This window comes from Pleurodeles waltl, chromosome 7 (genome assembly GCF_031143425.1).
Source record: "Pleurodeles waltl isolate 20211129_DDA chromosome 7, aPleWal1.hap1.20221129, whole genome shotgun sequence".
In the NCBI taxonomy this organism is placed as follows: domain Eukaryota; kingdom Metazoa; phylum Chordata; class Amphibia; order Caudata; family Salamandridae; genus Pleurodeles; species Pleurodeles waltl.
Window position 1 is genome coordinate 443,615,813 of NC_090446.1, and position 23,547 is coordinate 443,639,359.

The window sequence follows — 23,547 nt, forward strand, 5'->3', positions numbered from 1 at the left end:
TCAATATTTTTCTTCTCGTATTAGTTCTAAGAAGCTTGGTAGACAGCTGCAGCTGCTGATCATCTTTCTCATGTTTTACGCAGTTCCTTTCATTTTGAAACAGGTTGAAACCTTCAGATTTGTAGCACTGAACTGAGAATCCATTGGTGGAGATGATGATGTTCAACAAGTCTCACTTGCATGAGGAAGACAGATATGTTGGAACTAGTTGCAGTGATAGTGGATCTTGCCAACTGTGGATGATGGTGACACCAGAATGTAACTGATGATTGAAGAAGTCGCAGATAAGATTGGCATGAAATGCAAAGTTCATGGTACAGCTGTAGCAGTTGGATCAAATCATCAAGTGACACTGAATGCGCCTGAAAATGGGAAGATTGGCAATCCAGCACAAGGCGGAACATTTGTTAGCACAAGGGAAGATGCAAAGGAAGCAGTTTTGATGGTAGGAAATTGCACTGCAATGCAACATGTTCCCTGGTTAGTAGAATCAGTTCACAGCCTGTTGTTCCAACTGAATGTTTAAAATAGCAGTCTGTAAACGGCTCTGAATTTGAAATATAGTTCCTACACGAGGAGGGTTAAATTTGGAAAAGCAAAGAGTCCAATGTATGCTCAGATCAGCAAGAAAACAATAGCTTTGTGGCACTGGTATTCATTCAGATAGGACATGTTGCTGCTCATTTTGATCTTAATAAGGTGCACCCTATAATGATGATATATGTTGAAATTCCTCTGAAGAGGCTTGAAAACAAACAACAAAAAAGGCAAACTTAGTACTAAAAATAGTTCAAAGCCAGTTAGTAAGCCAGATCCAATAGTTTTAAAAACATACAGAATGCCAGTGGTGTTCGATGCAGAGAATGCAGTGTTTAGTAGATCAGCAAAGTGACTCTGATTTTGAGTTTGCAAAAGTCTTTGAGTTTCAGCAGCAGAATGGATTATCTAAAGAGCAAATGTTTCTGCTACAGAGGTCAATGATACCTCTTTCTAAGTTAGAATGGCTGTTAACTTATTTAGTTTATCAATACTCATATTTACCATGTCCAATTACATCCATGAAAGAATTTCAAATACTTTTATCAAGGTGAATAAAATGTAATTCCGCAACAATTGACACATTTTTTTAACCACTAGGAGACTTACAAAACATTGGGCTAACCCACAACATGAATATTTGTTCAACATATATGGCTACTTTTGTTTAACAAAATGTTATATGAGGGAATGAAAGAAGCAGATGTTTCAAGGAGTTTACAAGCAAGGCAAGTTTCCAAGAGTTACAAGCACCAAGAATAGTGATGGCCTCGCAAATGATTGAATGCCCTAAACAAGTAATGGAATTCAAAATGGAAACTCCACGTGTGCTTCATGCCATCATAGAGACTTAGGTTTCTAAAAGCCACAAAAATGAAAAGCAGCAATAGGCAAAGAAACTACTTTATGCAATAGTCACATGAGATGTTGATCATCTGTAATAGCAAAAACATGCTATTTATCTTTTCAGTTGAGAGAAGGCTGTAAGATGCCTCTTGTTTTAGAGTTTGCTATTTGTCTTGCAGTGATATAATAAGGAAGTTAGTCATTTCAGCAATCAATGATCAAGGCAATTTATGTGACCTAAGTATCTATAAGGTCCAACTTAATTGTGTCAGCACACAGATTTGCACTTGCCCATTTTGTGAGGAACTGAGATCTCCTAGAAAAAGATTCAAAAGAGAAGAGGTGATAGAAACGGCAGTATACATACGTGTAAATAATGTTTGGAAGAGATTATCAATAACTTTAAAAGTAACATTATCCCTCAGCCTTCTTGAAAGTTTCTGCAGTTTCTCTCTCTGAATATTCTTTCCCATGTTATATAGTTTCATAGATTATTGTAACCAGGAACCTTTTATTTTTCAAAGGCTGTGATCCCAAAAGAAAATCACTCAAATCTACACTGTCACTTCTTTTTTACATTTTATTTTTTCATAGCATATAGACTAGATCAGGATAACCACCTTTGATATAAGCTACCTACAGTATAGATAGTCACTGTCATAGGCGAATATATATTATACATGGCATGTGATCTATTAGCTGTACATATACCTACAAGTATGTGTTTGCCATATGGCTATCATGTCTGAAGTAGACAATGTACCATTATAAATAAGTGTGATGTTAACCCATTAAGTAAAAAGTAAATCACTCTCCTATTACTTCAATAAAGCAACCTATTTTCAAAAAGGCCTGACTGATATTCAAAACTATATTGATCCAAACACGAGTATATGTGTGTATATATACATCATTATTCAAAACTATACAATTTCTAAAATAGACCATAAACCCCTACAAGCTCAAAAGCCGTCAATGCAAGGCCTTCACAGATAATCATAACAAACATACAGATCAACACACAAGGACCATGAACAACGCACTATACATAAAACATACTTATAAACAATACCAAGACACCGGAAAGACAAATAATTTCATGCACAGAAACGTTTTCAAACAACAAAAATATATCAAAAAATCTCAAATTTTAAATATCAAATAAATGACGAATTAAGACATCATGCCCATATATGAATAATATTCAAAATTCTCTCCAATAATGAGCTTTGAACAAGTCCATTTCACAAATATAGTGATAAATGTCACAAGGATCGATGCTCATAATAAGAACATAAGTTCTAGCTGTAGTAGCTAAATCCGGTTAGTCTTTGGATGAAAGTTCTTATCAAAAATGTTTCTTCATCAATTGGTGAATTCTCCTTACTGCCAATTGGTGGATCATCCTTACTGCCATAGTGGATCATCCAAGCTGCCGGATCATCCTTACTGCCTTAGTGGATCATCCAAGCTGCCTCCGCACGTTTTGGTGGACTTGCACTTTCCAATATGTTCATAATACTCACAACCACCTCCATCAGGGCACTATATCCCCTATTGCGCACTGCGTCATCTTTTTAAATCTATGTATAAGTTAAAAACATAATTACCTCTATATCGAGGATATGGCGTATTATGAGGGCATATGTTACATCTGTTCCCGTGTGTGGGGGCCCATTCAATTGAATGTGAGGACCAATCTCAAAACCACAGTGCAAGTATAGTGTATAATACAGAGAACCGCATAAAGCCACGTGATATACACAGAAATAGAGAAGACCTTCAGCCCATACATTAAAAAAGATTGGAGAAGTATAGCACGCAAAGAAATTACATGTTTACCTGAAGATAGTAGGAGAAACACAGAATAGCCTACCACAATACCAAAGGGTCAGGGGACCAGAGCGCCGAAACTGCAAAGAGAATCATCTTTCGGAATACAAAGCAGCCCAGACACGCGCAGCACTACAGAGTTTGAAAGCCGCATTACCGGAGTCATTTCAACCTAAAACACATACCTTCAGAGGTCTTCCAGGGAATAAGATTCGATCAACTACACAAGCGGACAGGATGACAATCTCTGTGACACTCAGCATTAGAACGCGTTCTTAAAACGCCAGGTGCTAATTAATCACCAGAAGGTGTGAAAATAGATGAGACACAGCCGTCCCTCTTACTGAGCTGTAATATTTCAGAAAGACATGGCGGCCATCTTAAAGGGGAGTAATTTAGTTATATGTAATATTGTTAATAGAATAGAGGAGTACAGAAAACAAGGAAACAGCGGGATATATGATCAAAAGCGATCATGAGGCCTAAATACAAGCGAATAACCTGTGGAAATGAAATAAATCATGGCTCAAGGGCTAACAGATACCTCTCCGCTCCCCTCTTAGTGTAGCTGGACTTCACTAGCCTCGAAAACTCCTCAAAGGGCATTATGCCAAGGGATGTCTTCGTTCAAACGCCTTTTAAAGGTCTCCAAGAAGAAGATCATCCAGAAAACCTCCTTCTTCAGAAAACATATCGTCCCTCGAAGTTATTTTTTCCAAGATGGTCCATATGTTCTCATCTTCCTTATGGTCAAATGTGACTCAATGTGTGACCAAGAGGGCATTAGGCTTCCGAGTTCTAATAGAAGATTTGTGTTCAGACAGTCTAACTCTAAACTCCCTTGATGTCTCACCAACATATCCTAGATTACACAGACATAGGATAAGGTAGATCACATTTTTTGATCTCCAGTTCGTCATGGTGTTGAGGGTAATGGTTTTTCCAATATAGATGACCTTTTTTGTAACTACAGCCGCTTCACAGGCATGACAGTTACCACATTTAAAATTGCCTTTAATGGGATCCAATCCTGTAATCGATCTCTGCATCGGTTCTTGTGTGCAGGTGACCTCAGATCGAACCAGGATATTGTGCAAGTTTTTATTTCTCTTAAAAGCAAATAAAGGTTTCTCTAAATACATTTTTGGATATCAGTCAGGGCTTTTTGAAAATTGGTTGCTTTATTGAATTATTAGGAGAGTGATGTCCTTTTTACTTATTGTATATTTTCCTGAATCTCTCTCCCTATTCGTGTAGGGACCCTGTGCTGTTTCTTGATTTGTTGATGTTGAACCATTTCAATAATTTCATGATCAGTGATATTGTTTTTCTATTTCCAATGTGCAAAATATAGCATATTAACTTAAGCACCTGTGGAAGTCTTTAAGTATGAAAGGGAGACAAAAGTAATGCAGTAGGTTGCTGCACAGTTGTATTTCTTTAGGGATCATCCATGCTTTAAGCAAGGTGTCATTTCTCAGAATTTTCAGAAATGTGATTCCCAAATGATTTTTCAGTGATATTCTCCTTCCGAAAAGTATACTCTTGTTCTAAAAATAAATCATTACATTGTGGTGAATGTGTTATTCTGAGATTGGTAATCAAAACCTTTTTAAACTTTTCAGGCTCTTGGAAATATTAAAATGTAGAAGGTTTAATTTGGCATCATCAATAAAATGTGAATAGCTCTTAAAAACTTCTATGACTGCTAATTGGCAGAGTGCCACAATGTTCCCACTTTGTAAAATGGCATACTTCCCTTTAGAATGTTGATCAATGAAAGCAGTAATATCAATATTGACAGAATTAGAAATGCTCTTTACGAGTATCCATGTTGCGATACCGACCTTTGTTGTCCAATGAAGCATACAAACTCAAGTCTGTCATTAGTTGTTTAACAGCACTGATGTCTCATGAACTTGCAAAAGGACCTGGTGTGAGAATGTCATCCAGTGAGATTTTCAAAACATAAGGGATATTTTAATCATTCCTGTAGGGCCCAAAACTAGACATGGAACCATCTTCCAAGCAATTCCCAGTGGGTATGCGATGATTTTGATAGCATGAACATCTTTTTTAGCTCGGTACAATCAATAGTGTGGCAGTAGCTCCTGTTTTTGTCTTTGGTGAGGCTATAAAAATATTTGGGTGGGGATAAACCATTAGGAAGCTGTTCTCCTTTCAATTTTTCTTGTATTTCCACCATTTTGGCTTCTTCAATCTTTATTTAGAATCAGGTTACAGCAGCAGCCTTAAGAGTTTGCACTGCTGTCTTTACAGCTAAATCATCCACACAGATGCCTTTAGCATGAATTCCTTCACTTTTGTGGGTCACGGTATGTTGGGCATGGATCAAAGAACATTTGTCCTGTACAATATCCACATTTCCCCAAAACTGTTTTGCTTTTGTCAATTTACATTCGCGCCACTGTAGTAAGTCCACATTATAACCTTGAAAACAGAACACAGAATTTGACACAATAAATATTGGAACTTAGAGATCACCTGTTTTAAGGGCAAAAAAAGAAGGCATTGATTTCAGCTATCTGTGCAGTGGAAGTACCTAAAACTTAGGGCAAATGTAAGAGAACCTAGCGCTTCTTTGCATCTTTTTTTTTTACGCTAATATGGCCCTACAAGGCCAAAATCGCAGTGCTAAATTTATAAAGTGGCGCAATGTAACCCTTTGCGCTACACTATGCCTGTGCCACACATAATGTATGTAAAGGGGGCATTCCCCAGTTAGGGGGGCCGGAAAAATGGCACAAATAAATCTAAGAGATCTCTTTGTATGATTTTTTCCAGCACTTTTAACACCTGCTCAGAGCAGGTGTTAAAAGGAGGCACACCATTGTTTACAATGGGCCTCAAAGGGCTTTGCAGGATTGAGGCTAATCCTGCACAGTTCCAAACTAGCGTCAAACATTCTGATGCTAGTTCCTTAATTACCACCATGGTGCACCATATCTTAAATACCGCGCACATATGGTTCTGTTAGGGGGGCACTAAGGGGCACAAGAAAAGTGGCGCTGCACCAACTTTTCTTAAATCTGGCCCCTAGTGTGTTATGTAGTGCCTTGAAGTTGCCATCTTCAAAAGCTTCCTGCACTGCAGAACAAGCCGCCGAGTATTTTTGCTTAGTGACAATTGAAGGCTGTGAAATTCCTATGTCCAAGTGTAGGATAGTATTCAAACTTTACATCACTAGCATTTTCTATTGCAGCCCAATTCACCAAATGCAAGTGCAATGTATGTGCATTAGGGATATTTGCTTTAGAAGCCGCCTCAAGTGTAGATCTATGGAAATTACGATAATGTTTTTTGTGTGCAAGAGAATTTTTTTTCAAAATGGCCAATGATCTGCCTTGAGTATTTTCTCAGAGTAAATTTTTCCTTTGAAGCAGAATTTACATTTTATCTGTACACTTTGGAGGTCATCTGTTCCTCATTGCAAACTACTTATGTGCAGCCGGAAGTGGTAGATGCAATTTTAATTACTAGATCAATCTTGTTACCCCGTGTCTGGAGAGATTATCTCTTACATGTGTGCTTGTGGTCTGTATGAAATACCGATAGGCCTATCTGACCAATTGTTTTCGGAAAATGTCAGATTTTTTAATTCATATAAAGGACTCACCTCCTCTACAAAATGATTTGTTCACATTGGTGTGTAGCCTTAAGACTGAAGTTAGCGAGTTGAGAGCATTATTGCTTGAGATCACCACCCTTCTTAAAAGCAAATATCCTTCCCCTATTAGCGAGCCTAACTCAAACCTTTTGCCTACTAAGCATCCACCTGCAAAAGGCGTTTTTCCAAACGGGCCTCTTCTGCCACTAGCTTGTGCTGCAGGTCCCATAGACGATCAGTGTCCTGCAAAACAGCTTACGTCCTCTTTTGGAAGAACTACCCCGCTCCTTCCTAATGTTCCCTTCAAATGGGATACTACCAAAGCTTTATACCACAATCATAAATTAATTAGCAACAACTACATATACATGTGCAATGTTCCACCTTTGCCCCCAAACGTGAGAGAAGACAAAGCCTCACTAACAAACAAGGTCTTGCACTGGGTGAGACATACCAGGGGTTGTGGCTCAATCATCCATGATGACATTGTTTCTGTCAAGCGATCTAATGGTTCCCCTGGTCTCTCTGGTCCTAGTGACTTTATAACACTTAGGGGGTCATTACGACCCTGGCGGAACAAGTCCGCCAGGGCCGTGGGACGCGGTGGCACCGCCGACAGGCCGGCGGTGCCCCGCGGGGCATTCTGACCGCGGCGGCTCAGCCGCGGTCAGAGAAGGGAAACCGGCGGTCTCCCGCCGGTTTCCCGCTGCCCCAAAGGAATCCTCCAAGCCGGCGCAGCATGCTGCGCCGGCATGGGGATTCCGACTCCCCCTCCCGCCATCCAGTTCCTGGCGGTTCTCCCGCCGGGAACCGGATGGCGGGAGGGGGAGTCGCGGGGCCCCTGGGGGCCCCTGCCGTGCCCATGCCTATGGCATGGGCACGGCAGGGGCCCCCGTAAGAGGGCCCCTAAAAGTATTTCAGTGTCTGCAAAGCAGACACTGAAATACGCGACGGGTGCAACTGCACCCGTCGCACCTTCCCACTCCGCCGGCTCTATTACGAGCCGGCGTCATCGTGGGAAGGGAGTTTTCCCCTGGGCTGGCGGGCGGTCTTGTGAAGACCGCCCGCCAGCCCAGGGGAAAACTCGGAATACCCTCCGCGGTCTTACGACCGCGGAGCGGTATTTCGGAGGGGGGAAGCCTGGCGGGCGGCCTCCGCCGCCCGCCAGGCTCGGAATGAGGGCCTTAGTCTTAAAAGCCCACATTTGGCAGTAGGCCTCATGGAAATGGAAGCACGGTCTATACGCAGGAAGTCCTCAGCAATTACTCTTTCAGCTAGCTGTCCTATTGCTAGCTATATGCGTGCGAATCCTTCCACTAGATCAGCCAATTTGGCCCCGAACCATTTTACAACTACTCAAGACATAAGACCAACAGGCCATCAGGTCCAGAGAGATCCACTCCCTGATTTGGCCCCTAAGTTCTGTTTTGGCCCTGCTTCAAGGGCCCAACTAACCCACGATCCTGGGGCTACCTCGGATATTGACTGACTATGTTTCACCAATCTTTGCACAGCCACAGCAGCCATGAACTTTCCATCTAATTCACCCTGCCCAGCCTCTCTTCTTTTATCGGACTCACAACCTGGAAATATTAATAACACCACAAGTTTATTCAAGGCGAATCCCGTTGCCAGTTACGTCCAAGTTGATACTACCACGAACTCAAACATTTCTTGTGTCCAGCACACAGCAAAACTTTTATCCTGGAATGTGGCTGGCATTAACAGCAAACTTGTTGACACTGAGTGGGGGGCACTCGTTGGAAATTTTAACGTCTGCATGTTCCAGGAAACATGGGCAACGCATTGTACATACAAACAAGGGTATAGTTCCTTTTTCAAGCCTGCTAAGCCATCTTTAGCTGGCAGGGCGGCAGGGGGTTTAATCACATGGGTAAAATCTATAGAGGGGAGTGGTACAAAGGAGATATATGTGGATTCTCATGATATTTTGGCCGTTGCTATCTACCCAGCCTCAGGCACTCCTGTCCTTTGTCTAAATATTTATAGCAGACCGGGACCCTCAAATCACCGATCTCCCATTGTCGAGCTACTGAATATCTTAATCCCAGACCTTCGCCTCAAATATCATATCATAATAGCTGGTGACTTTAACGTTCTACTTGAACTTAATGCAGATCACATAGAGGTCATGCAGTCTGAAGATAGTGTATGGAATATCCCTCCTCCTGTGACTTTTCATTCTACCCAGCAAAATTCATATAAACCAAGCGTTAGGGCCTCACAGATAGTGGACCTCATGATATCCCATGGCCTTCGTTTGGGTAATGGCTGCTTTCCAGCGGACATTCCGGCCAGACCAACCTTCTTCAGGGGCTCATATAGTAACAAATTGGATTATATCCTCTTTGACTTAAGACTATGGCACCATATTCTAGACTTAGAGGTGGGTCTTCCCCATACTAGTGATCATGCTCCCCTCCAGATCACATACAAGAGTTCTCTCCTAGTAGGGGTCGCACTTCCCCCTGTCTCCTCTACTGCTATGGAGCTGTCCAGTAATAGGCGTACAGTAAGGTGGGACTCCTTTGTGCAATCAAATAAGCTTCAAGGAAAATTGCGTGCCCTAACCTCTTCTCACCAGTTATTTGATACCAACTTTATTCTGGCTCCATTAGAAATACTGCCTCTTCATTTGGACCTTTTTTCTACTTTGAAAGAGCTGTTTACTAAACGTCCAAGGCCACTGACTATTTCCTGTATTCGACCACATACTAAATGGTTCAACAAGAGGTGTAGGGAGGCCAAAAATACTTTGGCCATCGCGCTAAAGACCAAAGACAGATCAGGCATCATCACTGCTAGACGTCATTATGCTTCCACTTGCAACAAAAGTAAATTCGAGTACGAAGAGGGGCTATGGAGCAATTTACTTGAGGCAGCTACCGTCCATGATTCAAAACGGTTCTGGCTCCTAGTTTCCTGTGGTGATCAGAACCGCGCATCTCACCTGGAGTCTTATATTTCTCCTGACATCTGGCTCTCCTACTTTAAGGAATTGTATGGACCATTGTCGGCAAGTCATATTTCTGACATAATTTCGGAGGAGCCAACAACTTTTGACGAGTCTATGGCTTTCTTGCCCCCTTTTACACTGAACGAAACTGCAGCTCAGAAAGCAGCAAAAGCCCCTGGGATGGACGGGATCCCCTCTGATATGTTTAAAGTGGACCAGAACACCTGGGGCCCATATATTAACAGACTTTCTAATGCCATCTTGACTAGCAGAATTTATCCTGACTCATGGAAAGAGGCGATTATAGTGCCCATCCATAAGAAAGGAGAGAGGAACAACCCGGGTAATTATAGACCCATCAGCCTCCTCGACAACCTTCAAAAAAATTTCTGTTATCAGTTGTTGAGCAGGCTGAACAAGTGGCTAGTTGAAAATCAAATCTTAAATCATCTACAAGCGGGCTTCAGAGAAAAAACTAGCACATTAGATCAGATATTTTGTTTTACTTCTATTAAATGGAAAGTTGTCGATGTTGACTTAGGCCACCTATATGTAGCATTTGTAGATCTAAAATCGGCCTTTGATCTAGTACCCCGCCACAAACTGTGGGAAGTTCTGTCTAAAATAGGAGTCCCGTGCTCTATTTTAAATATTATCAGGGATCTTTACACTGGCAACTATGGTAGAATTAGATGGGGCCCACAAGGTGAATTAACAGAAAAATTCCTTACTGCCCGAGGTGTAAGACAAGGTTGTGTTCTTGCCCCTACCTTATTCCTTCTCTTCATAAACGCATGCATCCCTTATCTTATGGAGTGCTCTAACGACTCGCCTAAAATAGGAGGGCAGAAGATCCCCTGCCTTCTTTTTGCCGATGACACCCTGCTGGTTTCTCAAACAGCCACAGGCCTTTCAACCCTGCTTTCAAGATTCATTGACTATTGCAATGATTATGGGCTCGAAATCAACCGATTAAAAACCAAGTGCATGGTGTTTGGCGATAGGAAAGGCAGAATGAGACGACCTATCTATTTAGAGGGTGCCGCGCTGGAAAGAGTCAGCGATTTTGATTATTTAGGCCTGAAACTAGAAGACTCGCACAAGTGGCAGCGCCACATCCAGAAGGCAACTTTACGATTGCAACAGCGAGCGAGTGGCATTGCAAGATTTGCAGCTAGATCTCCTAGCTTTGCCATGACGCCCGCAGTAGAAATTTATAAACTACAAGCAAGAGGGGGAGCAATCTATGGAGCTGAACTGTGGGGCCACTGTTGCCTGGATGATTTGATAAAAGTGGAGAACTCTTTCTTAAGGTCATTGCTAAGAGTTCCTTCCAGTACCCCACTGCTCCCAATACGCATGGACCTAAATCTCCCTTCTATCAGCCAGATCGTTGCACTCAAGCCCCTGTTGTACTGGATTCGCCTATGGTCATCAGATTCTCTTGTTCATTATAGATGTGCGCTAGCTAACTTGATGGCCAACAACACTAGCTCCAAAATCAAGTGGTGTGCATATGTAGAAAGGACCCTCTCGCTTCTTGGTTTGGGGTCCTATTGGAAGGAACCATTATCTATCCCTAAGAACGCAACCCAGACTCTAAAGGATGCTTTCTGGCTCCACGTTCAACTTTCCCAATTGTCCGCTGTCTCGTCATCATCCATGACGGGAAATTTTTTATATTTTAAATGTCATTATGAATTTGCACAATATATGGATATAGTATCTTCCCCGTTTGCTCGTTCATTATACATTAGATTCAGGGTGGGCTCTCTTCCTTTGCGTTCCCTCACTTATAAATGGTCTAATTTTAGTTGTTCTTCTAAGATGTGTCCGATGGGCTGTGCCAGAGAAGAATCAGTAACTCATATTCTCTTCCAATGCCCTGCATACTCCAAACAAAGAGCCCGTTGGATTATTCCTCTGTGCAGAAGTAAGGGTTTTAAAAACTGCTTGCTAGCTTTGAGAATTTTTAAATCTGATTCATCGGTTTTAGTGGTTTGTTGTTTGTCAAAATATTTAGACTCAATCTGGCGTATCAGACTGAACACGCTTAAAAAAGCAGAGGGAAATTTAACAATGAATGTGGTAAACAACAATTGATGGATTTATCATTGCATGCACATATCACTTTTATTGGTTCAGATGCATTCCCTACCTGCTGTTTTTATTTTTCTTAGATATTTTTTAAATAGAAATGTCCTTTTTATCTGATATGGTTTGCCAGGCTTGTATCTTATTCTTTTACCTATAATGCGTTTTTACATAACTATAAGGTGCGATTTTCCATGAGGGAACTGCTTATGTGTAAATATTTCTCTTTTCTTTTTTTTTCTCCTTTTCAATCTTTTATGACTTAAATTGTTTATCATGTAGCTTGCCGTTCCTTTTTTGTGTGATGCGCTTTTATGGTATTTATATTTACCGAAATAAAGCTAAAAAAAAAAAAAAAAAAAAAAAAAAAAGTACTCACCTTCACAGAAAAGCGTGCCAAGTAAGCTCTTTCAAAGTTCAAATACCCATAAAAGCTTAAACCTTCTTAGTGGTTTTGGAGATTGTAAAGTAGCATACATCTTTAGGACATCAGGTGCCAATCTTTTACCCTCACTGAATAACTCATTGCCAAGAAAGATCACATTAAGATACTCAAATTTTGATTTGCAAAAATATATTCTATACCCATGTTGGCTGAAGAAGTCACTATTCCGTCCACCCTGTCTAGTTGCTCTATGAAGTCACCATCTGTAACATATTTGCCATTAGTGTATGACAACAACTCAGGATCTTCTTATAACCGTTCCATATTTCTTACTGCAAAAGACCTATGCTAGTGTTTATTGCCTTGGAGCAATCTTGCATAGACACTGAAATATAACACAAGAGAAAGCGGTTAGGTACTGTGATTCAGATGGTATATTTTGCCTCAGAACCTGAATTTGTCCTTGGTTCAGTACTGTGTGTTCTGTACCATCTGCATATGTGTATATACATTAAAATGTTTATAATTCAATGCAATTCTTTATGAGTTCTCTTGTTTCAACACCGGAAACAAAGGTGTGTTAATGGTTGAGTACATATTACACCACAATACTGCAATTGAGCGAGGATGGCCCTTAGATCCCGCTTTGCTCCTGGCTTTGATGGAAATTGATACTGAACCTGTGGTTCACTCTGTAGTGGAATCACATGTGGCACAGATTCTTTGTCCTTTCGTGCTTGACTGCTATACTATGCCAGAGCCAGTTTCAAGCCCATTCATGCACTTATTTTTCCTGGCGTTCTCCAGATACTAAGGGGGGAAATGCTTTCACTAATAATTCCACTCCGCATGGTATGTCCCTTATAAAAGATGGAGGACAATCATCCTTGGCTATAATGATACTGTAAGCATACGATAAATCCGATCAGAATACTACATTTATTTGCTGCAATATAACCCCTTTATGTGTATTTATACATCATAATGTCTATCAGGAGAGTTTACATGTCCGTGCAATATTTCTACCTGTATGTACTCTGTATGTACTCTTCAGTTGGAGTAACTACCATATGCTCTTCAGGCTATACTTTCTTCAAAGGCACTGTCCATGTTCAGTTTTGCAGAAGTATTTGCAGTTTCTGAAGCATGCTTTTTCTTTGTCAGTCCAGACACTGAGCTTTTGATTCCTGATTATTTCTTCTTTGTTCCAGCTAACCTCTACATCACATGTTCTCATCTCACTCTTTTGTCTGATCTAATTGTCTTTCCTATGATACTCAGGGGGTCATTCTGACCTTGGCGGTAAAAACCGCCAGGGCCAACGACCGTGGGAGCACCGCCAACAGGCTGGCGGTGCTCCCTTGGGCATTCTGACCGCGGCGGTACAGCCGCGGTCAGAAACGGAAAACCGGCGGTGTACCGCCGGTTTTCCGCTGCCCTGGGGAATCCTCCATGGCGGCGCAGCTTGCTGCGCCGCCATGGGGATTCCGACCCCCATACCGCCATCCTGTTCCTGCCGGTTTTGGCCACCAGGAACAGGATGGCGGTATGGGGTGTCGTGGGGCCCCCGTAACAGGGCCCCACCAAGATTTTCAGTGTCTGCCATGCAGACACTGAAAATCGAGATGGGTGCAACTGCACCTGTCGCACCCCTTCCACTCCGCCGGCTCCATTCGGAGCCGGCATCCTCATGGAAGGGTGTTTCCCGCTGGGCTGGCGGGCGGCCTTCTGGCGGTCGCCCGCCAGCCCAGCGGGAAACCCAGAATACCCGCGGCAGTCTTTTCACCGCGCAGCGTTATTCTGGCGGTTCCAGCCAGGCCGGCGGCTTCCGCCGCCGGCCGGGGTCAGAATGACCCCCTCAGTCCTGTACTTCTACTCTCTTCAGAGTCCTGCAAAGAACAAACAGAACAGCTACTAGTATACCTATTCTAATCTGTCTAGTTACTTTTTCATTATCCCTCAAGTGTTATACACCCCTTAATGGAATCCTGCTGTGAAAGAGATCCAGTTCTTGTTTTCAGTTGAGCTTTCCGTTTTGTGTGTGCTTCTGGTGCTTTTTCTATCACCAAATCCCTAGACCTTTTTTTTGGTTTTGAGTTGTGGTTTTGAGGCATGAGTACCCAAAGTATCTTGGTCCAAAGAGGTATATAATTTTTAGATCATTTTAGGTAGTTCACATTCACAATCTTGCACAAGTACAGCAGTCAAGCACTAGTGTAGGGTCAACACCGCTGCTTCCCCTCAAATGTTACTAAGAAATATCAGAGACAGGTCCAAAGTTAGCAATCAACTTCATAGCCAAACCAACATCCAGAGTGGCTCTATGCTCAGTTTGTGTTTGATTTATCACTTCTGGTAGCACAGTCAAGGTGGGTGTGCCATGTGCAGTAGTCTATTGTAGTAGAACACATTTTACTAAATATAGTTCCCCGTAGTATAATCCTTTATAAGTGGTACCATAGCAAGCAGAATGCACATCCTTAACATTCCAAGTTTATTCTGGGGTGTAGTGTGAGGATAGATCAACTTCAATTGATTAGCTACCACAGCCTATTCAAAATATAATCTTACCTCTCTTAACAGGCATAATTGCATTGCTAGTCTATGGACAAGTTGTCTACAAGGGAGAGTAGGCCGTTACAGGAGCTGGAACTAGAATACCAGACACTATCGTTTATCATAAATATTGTTGAAGCCATCTACATATAGTTAACATTTCAGTTAGTAGGTGTCTTAATACCAGGGCATTAATATTCCCTGCATTCCGTTGAGGAATTTAACCAGCCTATACAGGCTAGATAGCTCTTAGCACCCATCCTAACATTCTCCATTACACGTGGTAAATTCACATCAAACCACGTTTCATCTTTCTGATACCCTGTGAGGATTTCTGGCATTTTATATGGCTCATATTCAGCAGAAATAGAGGCAGTTTCAAACTTAGGAAAATGCCTAGCATTTGGCTCAATAGGATCAAACTCTGCTCTTGAGTAAAATATTTCAAAGGGGTATGCAGCATGTGCTGTAACTTCTACAATTATCTCTCCCACCCCTTATCAGGGAAACCTCGTCCCACAAGGTGCTCTATTAATGGAACTCTAAAATCTCCCCTTATCATCAAAGGTACTAATGCCATTGTGAGACAGATTCATAATCAGACTGAAAAATGCAATTGAATGGGGAAATTCTTTTAATAGTCAACCTTGATAAATGCTCTAGCAGAGAGGAAACTCAAATCTGAACTCTAGGAGGAAACCAATATTACAACAACTGTCTCTATATTAGTAATTATTGGTACAGTGTTGTGTATTTCTTCTTGGGCACTCTGCTTTGACACCATGGTACATTTTTTGCAGCTTTAGATGCAAATACAAGACAATTTGTAGAAACCTTGAACTCTCTGGCAACGTTCAGTCTTAGCCAACTTGCGACCTGAATCTGGGAACCTGGGAAACCTCCTACTCATTACTTGAGGATGGTGCAATGATTAGTTGTTTGACTACATGATTACTTGCTGCATTAGTGAGGTACAAAACGCCTTTGATCATGGATTGACATACACACGAAATCCACACTATATATTTAAAATACATGAAGAGCTGTAACTACAAAAATAAACACATCAGTGGCAATGAAAACGATTAATAAAAAACACATTAAGAAGAATTGCAATACTGTTGATGGTATTCATTGAACTCATACATAACCTGATGAAACAAGTATTTGGAAACCAACTCTTCCCTACTAGCGACTCGCTAAACTTTTTTTACCACTAAAGTCCCCATCTGAGTTTCTTTTGGTGCCTCTAAATTGCATAACCTGGTTAAATAACACATCTGTATTTTTAGAAGGTCACTTTATTTTTCTGTTGTGGTGTTTTGAGACGGGAAATGTGCAGCTAACAACGCCGATCCAGGGAACTGATGACCTTTGCTGAAGATGTATGCAGCATGTAACTTGCCCAAATCTCTCAAGAAAAACTGAAGATTGCTCTCCTTAATGTCTAGTACAGATTTATATCTGTACTAGACATAAATATTAGTTTCTGATTATTATGAAAAGACTAGCCCTTGTGATGAATGATGTAAAATGCAAGAATTAGCATATGAATTCTATTGTACATGTACTAAAATACACTACACAACATAAATCATATTCATTCATATATATAAGCAAATGGATAAGCTATCTACCTATAATGTAGCACACCTGTATTTGTTGTACATGTACAAATCGTACTAAATTAAACACATTTATAAAGGAAAAATATGCACTCAAATACATGAACTTATAGAATGGAACAGGGGTATATAAGCAGAAAACGCAGATCACACGTCCCCATTATTCCATATTTTCATCTTTCGTAGAATCAATTGACATCAGGGTTTGATTTAGCAAGAAAAAAAGCTCCAGCACAACTCTAGCTTCACCACTTCACTCACTTTCATCCTCAGATCCATCTCAAAGGTCTGTGCCTGACAACTCATTGATGTCCTCTCACTTCGAAGTGTCACAGGCATGTGCATTCCTACTGAAGAGTGTGCAGCATCCTTAGGGGCATATTTACAAGCCCCTTACACCACCTGAGCATCACTTTTTGCGACGCTCCAGTGACAAAATGCCCTGCACCATATTTACAAGGCGCGTTAAGCCACTTTTTGTAGCTTAACGCCACCTTGTAAATATGGGCCGCCCGACACAGTTGTCTGCAGCAAAGGGGAAGGCAATGGGTGTTGCTGTGGGTGTACCAGCACAACACCCATTGCTTTTTGACACCGCCCCAGATTTACAAGGAAACATAAATCTGAAGCAGCGCCAAAAACTAACGTCACCCCAGGGGTAGTGTAAGAGTGGTGCAACGAGGAGACATACTTTTATCTCTCCTAGTTTGTTGCTCTTTCAATGTGTGCTGCACTCTGCAGCACACATAGAAGGAGCACATCGTCATTAGTGATTTTTTTGTGCAGGAATGTGTCCTTTCTTCCACAAAAACAATCACCACCGCAACGCTGGCACCCTTGCACCATGGCACAAGGGTGCCTGTGTTGGCGCTAGGCAGCTAATTTAGCACCGGCGCAGGGTAGAACACAGGGATGCCCGTATTCCTGTAAATACAGTGCATCCCTGCGTTCTAGAGATGACACAGCTTGAAGCAGAATGATTGCCTGCTACACAGCACTGCACCATTTCCTTGTAAATATGCCCCTAGTACTCCAGCAGCTGTAACTACTATGAAAGTTTCCTAAATATACTGCTCACTTACAAAGCAAGTGCTCTGACACGTCTTCTTTACACATGATGCGGGCACTCTTATCAGAAATGCACCGTTCTATGTAATATAATTAAACAGAATACTATCGAACTTCACCTTTGTTCGGCATGCAGCAAAATATAAACAACAGCACTTAAAAAACCTGTATTATGGACTTCCCATTGTTAGCTATTGGTTTCCCTTTTGCCTTATATGTGTGCACTGCTATGATAAAATATTGTCCACGTTATTAAGATGCAGTGGAATGACCCTAGGTGCATAAAAATCCATTGATGGCACAAACAACAGCCACAAATGAAGTCTTCAATATGCATGCGTGCTTCAGAGCCTCCAAACACCACTCTCGAGCCGCCGGTATTACAACCATCTGCCGACAAACCTACAATTTGACATTGAAATCATACTTAAAGATAATGGATAAAAAGGGTCTGTTCTCAATTGCACCTCATTTTCACACAACGGTCCCATTTTGATTAGTTTCACCTCCCTGCCCAAATTATCTTTCTTGATCCTCTTCCTACTCTCTTCTTTTCTAATAATACTAGTTCTCCCTTCTCTTTCACACTTTCTCCTCAGTCTATCTGATGCCCCCTTCCTCATTTAACTTAATTAATTTTAAAAGTAGTTATCCCTTGTAGCAAACTGCCAGGACCAAGGCCACACCACATGCTGTTACGAGAACTCCAAGTACCATCCCCACTTCCAAATAGCGTTGCATGGGCTCTTCGGGTTTCTCCACTTCTGAAGGAAGATGGCGGATTCTTGCTCTTGTTTTAGGGTCTGTGAAGAGAATCAAACCAAACTAGTCACTTTACAAGCAGAAGAGTTGGATCCTGCATAGCAGGGGGTCTCAGGATTGATAATATAGTTCTGTGCCCCACGAGGCTTAAAAAAGCATTCATCTCTCTTTTGTCCAAAAGTACCATCACCACAACATCATATTTCGGAACATTGAAGGTAAACACCTGTCCCTCTCTATGTCCTGAAATTCTGAGTATTCTAGGATTCACAGAAGAAATGACCATTACAGGATTCAAAGCAGGCATTGCCCACACCCCCTTTCAATACAAAACATCTATAAAGCCCTGAATCAAGAATCAAATAACAGACTCTGGGTTGCCAGTTCGCATGCACACCATTTCCAATTGTCCGGGGCTTGAGAGTTTGTCATATCACAAACAATGCAATTCTCCCTGTGGTGGCCTGCAGCCAGCCCTGCATGGATCACCAAGACTGGGCATAAGATCCAGCTAAGACCGGCTGAACTAATGCTTTGGACAGTGCAACCTTCAAAGCACTGAAACACCGGAACCTCTGCAAAAGCAGCACGCAGCCACGCTTCAGCATTACTGAGACCATTAAAAAGTAAAATGGCAACTACTTCTCTAAGCAGTGTTTTAAGTGGAAAAAATAGAAGTGCAGGTACTCTGTAATAGAGTACCTGGTTGTTTCTGAGAAGTGCCGGTACTCTTCAATTAAAAGTATTACGTTTTTCTTGAGATATGCCGGTACGCTCCCTCTCAAAATAAAAAAAGTGCCGGTACTCAGTACTTGAGAGTACCGGCCCATTTAAAGCACTGTCTCTAAGACACTGAAAGGCAGAATAACTTGGATCAATGGACAATAAGCAAACAGTATGAATGCACATTGCCCTAAAGAAGGATTTGCAGTGCTTGACTTGTAATGAAAATAAGTGCAGAAGAACATAGGCAGTCAGCTTGTACCTAACTTGGAACAGTGACTGCTCAGAGTTGAGGGCCTGGCTCATTCCTCGGAAACAGGCTGAGCACGGCTCAATAAGGACTTCCTCGCTGACACCTTTTTGCCTCAGGCTCCATGCGAACACAGAGAGGAACTGAATGGTACTAAAGCTTATGCCTCCTTGCTGGCACCACGTTTAAAAACACTATATAATAGAGTTTTGTCACAGACCTGTTTACCAACCCACGCTAAATGACGCCTTACTCATCTCGCTTCCTAAACTGGGGAGCGACGCAATGCAGCTGGGGTCCTACAGGCCCCTCAAGCTTCTAAACACAGACTACAAAATACTGGTGAAGATCCTGACTGACAGGTTTAGTACTACTTAAGTAATCAAATGTAGGATTGGAATTTGGGTATTTTTATTTTATTATTTTTATTCTAATATAGATATGGAATGAATATGGATTGGGAGAATATAAAATCGTCCTGAGAAGGTGGTAAAAAGTACTGTGAAAAACCACCGAAATGCGTTGACACAAGTTGAATTGCTGGACTCATTGGAACTGGCCAAGAATAGATGAGACATTGGTTGCATGAATCAACTGGCCACTTTATACCTGATTTGGGATAGCAAAAAGACAATAGACCAGGGAGGGTGTCTTGTGTGTGGTCTCCCAATTTCGTTAGGCCAGAGATTGTACAGAGGTCCATCACCTGACCCATTGGATAACTGACTTCCTGCCCACTCACACAACCATTCCCCTTACTGTTCTGCATCAGCACTAGGACACAGACTTAGACCGTCCCTGTAGTGAGAACAGCAGGCCATATTAGCTTACCCTACCTTAGTATCCCGCAATACATGCTTCAAACTGATACAGTTTATATAATACATAGACCCTACTTAACTCCCCACAAAATCAATCAATACTTTCACTGCCCATACGCTACCTGTCCCAGCTGCCTTACACTAGATGCATATTTGTTAAATACGCTCTGGGTCTGTCCGTCACTGGTTGGATACTGGCTGGATGTGATGACACACCTGATGACCTGCAATGGCCTCATTACGTTGCATACTTTGGAAATGTGCTTGCTGGGTTTAATACCCCACACCAAGAGAAATAGGGCTGTGAAACACTTCATAGGTTTGCCCTTATCGTAGGACAGTTCCTGATCACTTGCAAGTAGTAAGCAGTAAACCTACCTACTCCCAATGCATGGACTCTCTAAATGGTGGTATGGGTGCAGAAAAAAAGTAAAGGCATGGCTGAGGAATGCTCATTGTTAAGTAGGGTGACATTTGTCAGGATTGTGTTTTCATACCACTGTAAACAACAGGGGTTACGAATACTCAGTTTCATGGTACGGATATTACATAACTTGTTAGGAAAAGTCTGCAAGCTTACTGCAAACATATGGCTTGCAGGCTGTGCAAAGGTTAGTGCAGCAAATACATTAATATACTGAGCTATGCATGTGTTTCTTTACACTGTAGAGATGGTGCAGCAAAGATTTCTGACACTGAGGGCCTCATACCGAGTGTGGCAGTCTATAGACTGCCAAACTCGCAGTGGCGATCAGACCACCAGGATCATGGATTCCCGCAGTCTGGCGGTGGTGGAAGTCCTAATCCACTAGGGCAGCACTGCAAGCAGCGCTGCTGGGGATTATGACCTTGTTCTCCGCCAGTGGTTTCATGGCGGTAGCACCATCATGAAAAGGCTGGCTGAGAACAGGTGCAGGGGGCCTCCTAACCAGCACCATCACATACTTTGCAGACAGTGAACATTGCGAGGGTGCTGGTGCACCTTGCAGGTGACAGCATTGCCGCCAGCTGGATTATGAGCCAGAGACAATGCTGTAGTGTGTTTCCTGCTAGGCCAACGGGCGAAAACTTAGGATTCCGCCCACCACCCTAGCAGGAAACCCATAATAGCTCCGGCGGGGAGATCACCACGTAGGCCGGGGACAACCTGTTGGGAATTTGGCAGATGTAGTTTTCCATCTGGCAAACCCGATATCAACCCCTGAATGCGTCTGTTATATTTTATTTGTATTTAATTAAAGAAATTAGAACATCATTCAATTTCACTCAATTTGACATACATTTTCAACCACAGCAGTAAAAATTCAATGAGGAGGCAAGATATCAATCTTTAAGACCACATGCAAGAGTACTCACCTTAATGGATGTTTTTCTTTAGGATCAAATGTTAGAGACAACGTGATCATTAATAGGGATTCAAATAGGAGTTGATGATGAAACTCAGTAGAAGAGAGAGAAGGAAGGCTTTGGCGTGGAATTAAGTGAATTTCAATGTTTTTACACATTGAGAGTACTTGAAGGGATGAGTAGTTATATTTTCATTGTATAGCAGAATGCCCACTTTGGGCTCTCTATCCATCTCACTGATTAATACAGGACAGAGCAACGCATGCTGTAACCACACATGCCTGAACAACGCGGTCAGAACAAGGACTGCATTGTTACCACTAATGCCTTTACCACAAATGCTTTAACAGCGATTTTTCATTGTAAAGGCATACCTGGTAAAGGAATGCATGGAAAGGTGTGCATGGTTCCAGCATGCAACCTCTCTGACCCCCAACCCCACCCCTAAAACCTAAAACTACTCGACTCCCCCACCCCTGCCCCCAAAAGCTAAAATTACCCCGACTCCCCACCCCCACCCCTAAAAAAACCCCAAGCCCCCAACTCCGCCCCTAAAAACTAAAATTACCCTGACCCCCCCACCCCTGCCACTAGAACTACTGCAACCCTCAAAACCTAAAACTACCTGACCCCCCCACCTCCGCCCCTAAAACTTAAACTACCTCAACACCCTACACTCGCCCCTAAAACTACCCCAACCCCCACCCTGCCCCTAAAAGCTAAAATTACCCCCACCCAGCCCCTAAAACTTAAACTACCCCAACACCCTACACTCGCCCCTAAAACTACCCCAACCCCCACCCTGCCCCTAAAAGCTAAAATTACCCCCACCCCGCCCCTAAAACTACCCCGACCCCCAAACCCCGCCCCTAAAAACTAAAATTACCCAACCCCCCACCCTGCCCATAGAACTACCGCGACCCCCCACCCCGCCCCTAAAACCTAAATCTACCCAGAGCCCGCCCTGAAAAATTAAACTACCCGACCCCCTACCCCAGCCCCTAAAACTATCCCGAACCCCCAACCAGCCCCTAAAACCTAAAACTACCCCAACCACCCACCTGCCCCTAAAACTTAAGACTACCCCGACTCCCACCCCTAAAACGACTGCGATCCCCCATCCTGCCACTAAAACCTAAAATTACCCCAAACCTCTATCCCCCCTGATACCTAAAACTACCCCGTCCCCACACCCCGTCCCTAAAACTTAAACTACCCCGACCCCCTACCCCACCCCTAAAACTACCCCGAACCCCCACCCCTAACACCTAAAACTACCCCGACCCCGGCCCTAAAACCTAAAACTACCCGACCCCGCCCCTAAAACCTAAAACTACCCCCACCCCTAAAACTACTGCATCCCCCACCCCACCCCTAAAACCTAAAACTACCCTGATCCCACCCCTGCCCCTAAACCCTAAAACTACCCCCACCTCCTGGCCCCGTCCTACCCCAACCCCCCACTCCTAAACCTACCTTGTCCCCCCGTCCCTAAAAGCTAAAATTACCCCAAGCCCCCACCCTGCCCCTAAAATTACCCCAAATCCCCACCCCTGCCCCTTTAACTACTGTGACCCTCGCCCCTAAAACCCCAAACTACCCTGACCCCCCACCCCGCCCCTAAAACTTAAACTACCCGACACCCTACCCGGCCCCTAAAAATACCCGAACCCCCACCCAGCCCCTAAAACCTAAAACTACCCCCACCCGCCCCTAAAACTTAAGACTACCCGACCCCGACTCCCTGCCCTAAAAGTACTGGGACCCCCCACCCTGTCACTAAAACCTAAAACTACCCCAAACCCCCATCCCCCCTGAAACCTAAAACTACCCCGACCCTCTACCCCACCCCCAAAACTACCCCAAAACCACACCTAACACCTAAAACTACCCCAACCCCACCCCTAAAACCTAAAACTACCCAGACCCCCACCCCTAAAACTACTGCATCCCCCACCCAACCCGTAAAACCTAAAACTACCCTGATCCCCCACCCCTGCCCCTAAACCCTAAAACCACCCCCACCTGCTGGCCCCGCCCTACCCCGACCCCCAACCCCTAAAACTACCTTGTCCCCAAGCCCCTAAAAGCTAAA

At 42.9% G+C, this 23,547-nt stretch overlaps 1 protein-coding gene across 1 annotated transcript in view; it reads right to left on the bottom strand.

Annotated features, from left to right (window-relative positions):
• Window positions 1-15,475: 15,475 nt before the first annotated feature.
• The window catches only part of LOC138304157 (programmed cell death 1 ligand 1-like), a 220,068-nt gene continuing 211,996 nt past the window's right edge, over window positions 15,476-23,547 (bottom strand). The window contains exon 4 of the mRNA XM_069243972.1: window positions 15,476-18,352. Within this exon, the coding sequence (XP_069100073.1) occupies window positions 18,198-18,352 (155 nt within the window). The 3' untranslated portion in view covers window positions 15,476-18,197. The remainder of the gene's footprint in view (window positions 18,353-23,547) is intronic.